This window comes from Crocodylus porosus, unplaced genomic scaffold (assembly GCF_001723895.1).
Source record: "Crocodylus porosus isolate Cpor-Errol unplaced genomic scaffold, CroPor_comp1, whole genome shotgun sequence".
Lineage (NCBI taxonomy): Eukaryota > Metazoa > Chordata > Crocodylia > Crocodylidae > Crocodylus > Crocodylus porosus.
The window spans coordinates 14,219,850-14,231,071 of record NW_017728926.1 but is presented as its reverse complement, the minus strand read 5'-3'; the positions used below and the strand labels follow the sequence as shown (position 1 = coordinate 14,231,071).

The window sequence follows — 11,222 nt, the reverse complement described above, 5'->3', positions numbered from 1 at the left end:
ATTAGATTGTTCATTTACTCTTGACTTTTTTTTACCATTAAACATCTCTCTCAAGAAGAAAACAGTATTTCTAGTCATGGAAAACCGGTATAGAATTGTGCCTCTGACTTTTATCCTAGCATTGTAATTAAAAGCACATTTAGAGACCTGATTATTTGCATATTTTCCTTCAGAGTTAAATCCATAAAAGGGGGCTTTAATACCTTTCTCTGCTGTTCTAACTAAATGTTTCCACATTTTTTTCCATTTAGGCTCACTGTTTTACTTCTGGAAAATATTGTGTAATTACTTCCTGATGTAGTTAAAAACCAACAAATTCTCCAGAGATCTGGTTGCTTCTGCTTTGTTCTACTGGATTGTGTTTCATTTAATTTTTCATTTTCTTGTATTAATTTAATTATTTTAATCATAGAAACGTATGGCTATGAAGAAAAGCTAAACCAATATTTTAAAGGTTCAACAGAAGTTCTGAAAACTAGGCACAGGAGAGAGGATGTGTGTTGGCAAAAGAAAATGAGTAATGATGTATGACTCAAATGTAGAAAAAAAGTAGGGCTTTAGCTACAAATTTGCTAACATTTCTTTGCTTCACCATGAAATTACTGTTCTCCATTTTTATACTTCTGGTCTTCAAAATACATCCCTTACCCCAGTGACAACCTTGCAGGAAAATTGAAAAAAGGTTTAATGCAGCCTGTTCTGAAAAGTAGAAATTAATTGCCCAATTTTCCAAAGTGTCAAGTAACTGTATTCCCACTGGACTCAGTGGCAGCTGCTGGTACTGAGCATGTCTTTTAATATGCAGCCTACAGCAGAAAGAAATAATTTCTTTTAATTTATTTGTTTGCTTTTGTTTAGACAATATTCTTGCCATTCCGTGGGAATTTTTTCTCTTTTTTTGGTTCCCTTGTCTTTAAAAGCATTTGATTTAACAGAACCCAACTTTCTTGGAATTAAAAAAAAAAAACAACCTCTGATAAGAGGAAGCAAGCCTGTCCATTAATCAGATTGTGTTGTTAGAATATAGCATTGTTCTGTCTGTCTGTCTAGTGGAAACAGTGACATGATGGGATTGACTGTTGTAAAGACTGTACTCACCTTGCCGTTACACGTGCACAGGCTGTCACCTTTCCCTTTTGAAATTTTTATAATTGTCCTGCAGCAGTTATTTACTTAGAATAGTATGTGACTGATGCTTTTTAATGCAGTTTAATGGAAGCAGAGTGCAATCAAGTTTTCGTGGGCCACCCCTGAAAGCTGCTAATACCAACCAGAGCCCCATTGTGCCTCTATTTACCCATCTTCAAAATGGGAAGACAGAATGTGTCACAGTTGTGTTACAAGGAGAAATTTCATTTTCTAGTAATCTCTAGGTAGCTGCATGGTTACACTTAAAATTACCAAGGCTTTTCTCAAAATATGAGCTAATAACTTCAGGGTCCTAGACATCTAAATCATTTGATGCCTTGGGCTTCTGTGAACCAATGCCAAATGCATGACAGCTGCTATGTATACCCACTTGGCAGGTTACCTCTCTCTCTTCCTTTCTAAAGTTACTCAGCTCTTAAATTAGCAAATGTTTATAATGAATTTCAAGTTATTTTGTGATTTCATTTGAACAAAGCCGACACAGTTCTTTTCTAGCGGACTACAGCTGTCTCAATCTCGTTGTTCCGAATCTCAACTTTTTAGCCTTTATCTTGTGCGAGAATAATGAGAATCGTGCTTGAATCCAGCAGAGAAATGAAAGTTGGGGTTGCTACCTAGGAAGAGAAATTTTAGGCAACATAAGAAAAGAATGTTTTCAGTCTAAGCCTTGAGAACGCAGCAGATACACTGGCGAGATGTGTGTTTTGATTTCATGTTCTTGAGGCAGTAGGTAAGGGAGAAGGTTTGATTTAAACAAAAAAAAAAAAAAAAAAAGTGTATGAAGCAAGGGATGCCCATGTGTGTATCACTCAGATTATTTGAAGGAGGGGAATGTGGCAAGATGGGTCTAATTGGCTAATCTGTATTTTATTGGACAAGCTGGAGGTGTGCCTTTTAGCAGGTATGTAGAGGTCTATGCAGTCTGCCTAGTAGAACAGATGAGCATAGTAATTAACACAATTATTGTTTGAAACTTCAGAAACATTTAAATGGTCTTAAAAACCCTCCTCTCCTTAGTCATGCTATCTGCATTTACACTGACAAGCAGCTTAAACCTGGCATGATTAGGAGAGACAGAGAAGAGACAAGGCAAGGATTGGCTACAAAATGCAGAGCCCTCTTCCATTAGGCTTTGATGGAAAAGATTTGTTCAAGGTTATCTGCTTGATTATTTCAGTCCCAAAAGTGGGGTGTGGGGGTTATTATTATTGCAGCATCTCTAAGCCATAAGCACCTTTTTGGGGAAATAAATCTGGTTACCTGGCCTCGTTGTATGCTTTGGTACTAAAATTATTTTTATAGCTAATGACTCATTTAGATGCAGACTGGCATATTTTGTAAAGGTTGAGTTAACAGTGCCTCGGACACTTGCACTTGGAGCCTTTTTTGCCCTGGCAGTATCAATACACTATCCGTCATTATACCTGCCTGGAAGTTTGATTCGAACCACATTTTTGGCCTGCCACTGCTGTTCTCAGAACCTGCTTTTTCTTCACTGGCTTATTTCCTAGGCTAGGGACAGAAATTACATAAACTACTTAAATCAATCAGGAACCAGTTTAAACTTGTAACAGAACTGAAGTTCAGTGCACTTAAACCACTTTCAAAATGGCTGAAACAGGTTTAAGATAAACCTGGATGGATGTAGTATCAGGTTTAGGTCAGACTGGTTTATGGAACTTCTGTCCCAGATCTCTTCTTGATTCAGCGTGATTCATGGTCCTCCAGCATCCCAGGATGCTGTGCAGCCGTGTGCTGCACTCTGCTCCAGCGGAACAGGGCTGGCCCTGCTGTCAGCAGGGGCTTTTCCATCCCCTGGAAAATTGCCTCCTTGGCCAGGAGAAGTGGCCCGGCTCCTGGCCCCCCGCTGTGGGCTTCCCTTCCCCTGGAGCTGTGATCTAGGGCCCCCCAGCTCCTGGTACAGGCCACTGCAGGGATCCAGCTGCCTTTCGAGTTTGAAAATTGACCGTGAGTTCACTTTCTTATCACTTCAATTTAGGCAGTTTACAGAAACCTGCAAACATTGATTTGATTCAGCCTCAGGCTTTTTGACTGTGTGTACTTAGCCCTAGTGTCCAGATCGAGACAGACCACCTCTGCAGCACCCAGGAAGCACTCAGCTCATTGCAAGAGAGCCACTTGGAGATCCAGACATTTAACCAAGCATCATGCAATCACCGAGGCTTCCAGGACAGAAGCTGCCTTTGGCAAAGAAATCCTCCAGTTGCTGTCCTCCTGTTCTATCAGAATAGACTCTCTTTCCTACAGGCTTGTTCATAAACTGGTGGTCTGTTGACAGCCCATAGATAATACTTCAAAATCCATTTAACATTTTCACTTAATAGGTTGGATTAAGAAATCAAGATGCACTTTTTTTTTATTAAATAGACCATAAATGTGGTGGCCTATATTTGTATTGAGGCCTCAATGTTGTGTTGTATGTAAAATATCCGTTTCAATTTTGCATTCTCTTCCTTTTTATTTTTACACTGATCTTTTCAGACATAGTAATTCTCTAATCTCCTTAATTCACCCTTTTCTCCCTTCCATATTCATCGCTCAAGCCAACTAATCTCTCCAGGGAAACCTCCTGCTTGCTGCTTAACCTTTCACCTTCGGTGTTAAACAGCTAATTCCTCTTCTCTGGCTACCAAGTCAGGCAGCAGGTTAAGTCACTTAAAAAAAAAAAATCCCCCAAAAAAGCAGGAAGCAAAAAATGAAACGCTGTAGTTTGCAGCATGCCTTGAAGAATGGAACAACACTTCAGCAATGCGTCTTATAACACTGTTCAACAAAACAGATTTACAAAGAATGGTCAGCTCTGAAGTTAACTTAAAAATATTTCTTGTCTTTGCCTGAGACTCAGAGAAATTACTCGGTGCAACCCTGTTGAATAATGTTTTTGACGTACAAGCTATATGTCACCTTTATAAGGAGATGCTGGCCTCCCCCATTTCTTTCTCTGGAAACATTTCAGGCCGTGTTGCATGTGTTTACTTCATTTCTACTGTTTTATTTGCACATTCTCTATCACATTTCCATCCCTTGTGTACCTGACACTTTGACCATGACCTCAAATCCTCCTTTACAACCAAAGCTCTCAAAGCTAGCAAATAGGTACTTATCCAAACGCTGTATCTACTGTGTAGTTTCGGGTTTGGGTTTGGGGTCTCCTGCAGTTTACTTTTGAGTAATTTATATGAAACCTTGAAGCCAAGGGGCTGCACACTGTGAATTATTGCAGCATTATATGCCATGTAGTTCACTTTTCAGGTAGAGTTGTGAAGCATGCAAAAATGAGTGGCAAGTAGACGAGAACTATCTATCAACTCAATAGTTTAGCTATTAAACCTGATAGGCTGCAGCGCACTGATTTGTCTTTCTGATTTTGTAGTTTCATAGTGGTGGAGAACATAGACAGCTATTGTGTTCTCATTTCGTCCAAAGCTGTTTATTTCCTGAAGCGTGGAGATTATGTTGACCGAGAGGCCATCTTCCTGGAAGTCAAGTATGATGATCTCTACCACTGCCTTGTTTCAAAAGACCATGGGAAGGTTTATGTACAGCTGACAAAGAAAGCTGTGAACACAAGTAGCGGTGTAGCAATACCAGGCCCATCGCATCACAAACCTATGGTAAGGCTCTAGTACTTCCCCTTCCCCTCAAGTGACGTTTTCTGCTGCTTACAGGGATATAATACAACAATCAAATACTTCATTGTCATCAGTGAACATTCTTCTGTGCTGCTTGATTATGAACACTTCAGGAAGAGTGGTGTAGGAAATGCATTATTTTCTGGGTTTTTTTGTCCTGCCATGAGAGGCTTGGGTGCAGAAATAATTCAGATACTTTTGCTCTTATAAACTCAGCAGAAAGATCAGGGGAAATCCAGCAGCTCCTTGAACAGGGATACATTTGCTGGCAGATATGAAGGAGTGTTCCACTTTTTGAGGGCAAAAAATGTAGTCAGTATGAGTAGACTGTGCAGCAACCAAGATATGATTGCTAGAGGCCAGAAAAAAGTCTGAAACCTTATCAAGTTATTCTTCCGTATAATGGGACATTTTCAGAGCATGACGTCCTTTCTTCCTCACCGTGTACGCTGCATTTTTTTAAAAGAAACTCTTCTCTCCAGTCCCCTCCACGCACCTATGTATTGCTTTTTTGTAGTAAAGTTAATCTTTGCCATAAAATTCACAATCGTAGCTTTCTATTTTAAGCCCATTGGAGCTGGCTCATTTTATTACAGCAGCACTAAAAGCCCCCGTGTCCCGGCTCACAGCAAGGGCTTCTCCCTGCCCCGAGTGGTTATAGTCTAAATAACAAGGCAGACAAAATATATAAGAGGAGAAACAGAAGTGAGATATTTTACCCAGGCTACTTATACCATAAGAAGATCCTGCCCTCACCTTTTCATCTGAAAGTCACATACCTAAAATGTCTGTAGGTACTTCCTATCAGAGTATCTTAAATTCTTGTGCAAAGACGGAGGTAGGTAAGGGAACACGGAGGTAGGTAAGGGAAGCCCTGCTTTATCAAAAGTTAGAATGATGAATGTGAGGACAAGAAACTTAGACTCCCAGTTCCCAGTTTTCTGCTTTTTAAGAAGTTTCCTGTTTAATGTAAATTAACCAGGCTGGTCATTTTTAGTTGGATGAGCTCTTTATAATCATCTACTTTCATATAATTAATAGATGGATAGATAATCTACTTTCATGTAATCATACATTTACTGTAAATGGATACTTCTGTTTCTCTTAGCAGTGGTGGTAATTTTTTTTTCAACGCCATAGATACTGTGTTGGTAACACAATCTCTTATTTGTGCAGGTTCACGTAAAGTCTGAAGTCCTCGCAGTAAAGCTGTCTCAAGAAATAAACTATGCAAAGAGCCTTTATTATGAACAACAGCTTATGTTAAGACTTAGTGAAAATCAAGAACAGTTGGAGCTGGACTCCTGAAAACATCACACTTCCTGCCAAAGGGAATTTACCTTACACATTGCAAGTACCAGTCTGGGACAGAAAGCCCTCCTGTCTCTTAAATAAAAGGAAAAAAACAGAATCTCAATTTGGCAAATGTATTCTGTAACTGTAGAAAGCAGTGCACTGGAAACAAATGAATACCATTAGTATTTGCTGTATGCGGTGATTTAGATTATGAGAGAACCAGATTTTTTTTTCAGTGTTAGCTCGATACCCACCACATTTTAGATGCATTTAGTCCTGGAAGAAGCCCTGTGTTTTGTTACCTTGTATATATGTACAACTGTGTTTGATGTAAATAAGAAAGTATAGACCTAAGGTGTGGTTATGTATAAAGGTCTATCTACTGTAAAGAAATTAAAGAGAAACTATACTGAGCCTTAATGCACTAATTGAAACTGCACACTCTCTCTGTAGAAAGTTATTCTTGTGAGTGGAGGAATGTAGATGTAATAAAAAAATATTCATTAGAGTTCTTTGGAGCTGGAAGAGCACAGAAGCCCTGTAGCGCAGGGTGGCTTTGTTGAATAGTCTCATAAGGGTGCGCTGTGTTTTGATTTTTTTTTTTTTTTTTTTTTCCCCCCCCAGCACCATCAGTGCAGCTGGAAGCAGATGCATGGTCATCTACCAGAAATGCCACTTCGTTTTTCACAGCAAATTCATCCTGCTTTTGTGAATCTATTGGGAGTAGAGTGGGGAGGGGCTCTTTGGTTCAGGTAGTTCAACCGCATTCTCAAAGCCCTGAAAAACAAGCTCATTTTTTGGTAAAATGATTGAGTTCAGTTTTCAGGAAGGTATCCACACCCTTTTCGAAGGCCTTGGAACTGCCCCTGCAGATGAAAAGAATCTAGTTTCAGAGGACATTGGTGAGATGTTTTACAAATATGTGAAATGGTCGGCACTTGAAACAGATCTTTTTTTCCTCCACTTTGATTCAGCAAGTATATTAGTTGGTGGTTGTAGAGTTGCTCTTCAGTGGTAGGCTGCTGGGAACGGTTTGGATTGATCTGGAGAACAAATCACTGCAGCATTGGTTTTGGAACCTAAAAACCCAACTTTTCAAAAGAAGCTTTCAGAATAGATCAAGCATTCCCTCTGCCTCTCTCTGTGCCGGATGTCAAAGGTTTGTCTGCTTGACCTTGACAATGTCCTTGTAAGAAGGGCAGAGATTGCTCCCATAGGCTTTGAGAGGAGAGAGCATTTTGCCCTTTTAGTCAAAGCTGAAGGAAGCCAAGTCTTTCTTTACTGGAATTTAAGTCTTTTCTAAGTTTTGTGTTTGTGTTTTGTTTTTTTTCCAGTTAAAAAAAACTAAGGACTTTTCTGTTTCCTTTTTTAATGACTCTGTTGCTGTGCATCTCAGGAGGCAGTTCAGGTGATTACACTGAAATCTGTCCTGCGGCACGGCGTCTGCTGTGCATGTTCCACCTGCGAGGCACACCATTTCCACAAAACTGCAGAGCAACGTTTTACAGATTTCAGCAGATTTCAGGTTTTCTAAGCACACTTTCTTTTTCTAAACTTTTGATTACAAATAAGCAGTCCACAGAAGTTTTACACTTGAATTCGCTTATCTTTCATATTCTTAACTAAAGGCACACAATAGGAATATTTTTTAAATTGAAGGCTAGAGTTAAACCATTTTTAAAACTTGTAATATGTTGAATGCAGAGGATCATTGTGTCAGGAGAAGCTGTGATGATCAGCGGATGTGTGGACGGTCCGTGCTTGGAATTTAAAATCCATAAAGGTCTGTCACACAAATGAAGCTGGCTTAATGCATCACGTTGTTGTACATTTCTCTGTATATTTTATTTTTCAAGTAAAATGTAAAAATTCAACAAATGCATTGGCTCAACAGTGCTTTAACGTGTCAGTCCCATTGGACTCAACCACTAAGCTCACTGCTCCTGTCCCATGTAATTCATATTTATTGCAGTGAGCGCACAGCTATTAAAGCTGGGTGGGTTTGGGGGTTTTGGGGAAAGCAGCTAGTATTCTTGTAAGATCGCACACCAGTTAAGAAAAATATCAAGAGACAGTTCCCATCTTTATGCCACTGATTCTGGCTCAGTGGAAGAAAGTTCCTAAACAATCATTTGCTTATTATGGGGCAGATATGTTATGCTATTTTAAGCAGCAAGGCACATCAATAGCAGCACTGCTAAAAAGTTTGCACCCTGAATGTAATCATTTTTTCGCTCAGGGAGATAGTAAAGAATAACGTATATGATTTGCGGATGTTTTTACGAGCTTCAGGAAGTACTTGTTGAGGAATGGCTGGTGGTCATGACCACAGAGTAAATAAAGTTTGCCATTTAGACTGTAGGAAATCGTGGGCCGCTGGCAGGACACTAATGCAGTGGGATTATATTTGGTTCAAAAACGTTTAGGTGTGTTATGCAGGTAGTCTAGGACTGATGTCCCCATCTCCCTGCAAACAGCGACTAAAGTTCCTTTTCAAAGCAAACATACAGCCACATGTTGCTCTGATGAGAGCCTTCACCGTATTACTGTAAAGGGCATGGCCTCCACAGAGCTGAAGGCTGAATTTTTACCTCATTTAACTTTTCTTGCACTAAGATGTTGGGTTGAACTTTAAAGATGCATCTTTAAACCCATCTGGACCTGGAGTGATGTAAAGTTATTGTCACTGGAACCCAACTATTTTTATACCTTTGTTAAGAATTCTTGCTGAGGGCTTCCTATTGTTATTGGCACTGCCAAACTATTACTAAGTGAATAAATAACTCTCGGATTCCAAGACCCATATTCAAAAATAGTTTTCTGGGGACGTGGAGAATAAAGTGAAGGTTTCCAGTTTGTCCTCCTCGGAGAGTTTCTAAGAACTAAAACACAAGCTTTAAACAAACAAGAACTGATAGCTGCATTTATTGAATTACAGAGTCGTTAAGGGCTGCCCTCAAATCGTGAGCACTAAGCGGATAATCTTGCTTTCCACATCATCACTGTTGAATACAAATACTTCTCGACTACAAACAAAATAGAGTAGCAGCCCCTTCCTGCTTTGAGTGAAGACAGCAGGGAGAATAGCAACGATGTAAATGTAACTTTAAAAAACCCTACAGAAATGTGATAGTGTAAATACGTCTCTTGATTAGACTTTCTAACTTGTCAGAAACTTGGCCAAGAGATGATGAAAAATAATTAAAGCTGATAAATACACATCTGTATTTATAGACAAGCCAACAACTTTATGCTTGTGTTAAAGTTAACATGAAATTATTCATAACTGCCTTAAGTTACTATCTACCTTGGCTTGCTCTGAAAGGCATATAGAACACGTCACAAAGATGCAGATGCCCCAGTGGCTTTAAAATGTTGCATAAAACTTACTGGAAGCAGCGATGTATACAACTGAAGATGCTCTTCTACCTAATCTTTTCTTTCTCCCTCTCTGTTGAAAATTGTACAGCATGTTCTCTGCCCACCTAGACGCACTTGCTTTTTGTTCTTGTTTGAGCTGCTAATGGTAGAGCAGTCGGAGAACACTTCTAATAGCAACGTGTAAGCGTAAAGGTATTTCAAAATTATTTCGAAGATGTTTAAATCTGTGGTTCTAGGCTGTGTAAGCAAATGTGATCATAAAAACTTTTCAAGGCTCTTTATTATGTTACTCCTATTAAAGTATTCCTCCCTCATGTGGAATAAAAAATGTTATCTGGCTTCTAGAACACGCTGGGTGTTTCTTTTTTGTAGTCCACTGCTGTAAAATGTTCTCGTTTGAAGCTTGGAGGGGGGGGTTACAACTTTGTGAATAGCCTTCGTAGGAACATGCTGTTCTCCTGGAAACTGGTTGCTGGCAACCCTCTCTTGCAGAGCCACTATTTATAGGCAGGAGGTGGGCAGGAAGGTGACAAACAACAAATATGCAAGTCACAGAAAAATATTCATTCTTGAACTTAATGAAAGCCTCTGTGAGGCCAGGCACCGATTGGCGGAGTTGCAACAAAAATATGACTTACCAGGAAGATGCAGATGTTTTGCAGTTTCAAATACCCGTTATTGTAGCCAAGATTTCTCTGAAATAGAATACACCATACTGGAGCAAGCAAAAGCCATGGCCCTTGAACTTAGGTCTTCACTGCAGAATTAGCCCAGGCTCCCTGCTCCCATCCAGAAACCTCTCCCCAAAGTTTGGTGGTGCTTTAAAACCCAGAAAGCTGGTTTGTCTGGAGAGATGCCGGTGCATCTCTTGCTCAGGCAGGCGACCTGCTCACTTTGCACTCAAAAGTTCATAGTCCTCCCATGCCTTGCTACAACTCCCCTTAGGTACCCAGGACACGTTTTCACATGGCGAATTCCTGGATATTCCCGTGGAAGTTTTAGCAATACCTGTGAGTGCGTGCAGCGCCAGGGAGGACGGTGGTAACACTTCCAAATGGGCCAGCCTTATGCTGATGCTCATTGCCCAGATTGACTCTGCTGTGAAGTCATATAAATGCACGGCTAGGAACTAGATCCCCCTGAACCTTATTTTTCATGAGCACAGAATACACTCATAGAAACTAAAATAATAGGACTATTTTTCAGCTATGTTGCCACTCCAGATTTGGTAGCACAAAAGTATATGCTGCCTTGTAGAAAACTGTCTAGTAGTATGTGAGCTGATGAAGCGGGGAGACACAGCATTGGATGGACCCTAAAGCCTTTGGCTTACTGCTTGCACCACCTCTCTCAGACTCTATTGCCACTGAAAGAAATGGCAATGCTCTGACTTCAGTAGGAGCAAGATCCGTGACCACGTTAAAGCAGTAGCGGTTTTGCCTGTGTTGCAAAAGAGGCACAGAAAAAGCCAATGATTTTATTCTTTTACCTGTAGTTTCTCCAAATCCAACAGCTGCATCCAGAGACCTCCTGTTCTTTGCTCCATTGATCTACCGTCTTGTGGCTGTAAAGATTTGTTGATTGTAGGGGATGTGTGGGTTGGAGTTTGTGGAGGTGGTTTTGGCTTTGGCCTGGTTTGCACATTGCAGTCTGGAAGCTGTAGTTGGTCATCTGCTCTCTGTTTTCCTTGGGTAGTTGGAAAAGGTTGTTGTGAGGATTTGACTTCTTTCCTTAGTCTGGGGG

The 11,222-nt window shown here is 40.2% G+C and overlaps 1 protein-coding gene across 7 annotated transcripts in view; it reads left to right on the top strand.

The window, feature by feature from the left end:
- VPS13D (vacuolar protein sorting 13 homolog D) overlaps positions 1-9,824 on the top strand; it is a 183,906-nt gene extending 174,082 nt beyond the window's left edge. For all 7 annotated transcript variants that reach the window (XM_019541549.1, XM_019541552.1, XM_019541550.1 and 4 more), the window contains 2 exons: positions 4,544-4,784; positions 5,979-9,824. In XM_019541549.1, coding sequence (XP_019397094.1) covers positions 4,544-4,784; positions 5,979-6,110 — 373 coding nt within the window. In that variant the 3' untranslated portion in view covers positions 6,111-9,824. The remainder of the gene's footprint in view (positions 1-4,543; positions 4,785-5,978) is intronic.
- Positions 9,825-11,222: the final 1,398 nt, after the last annotated feature.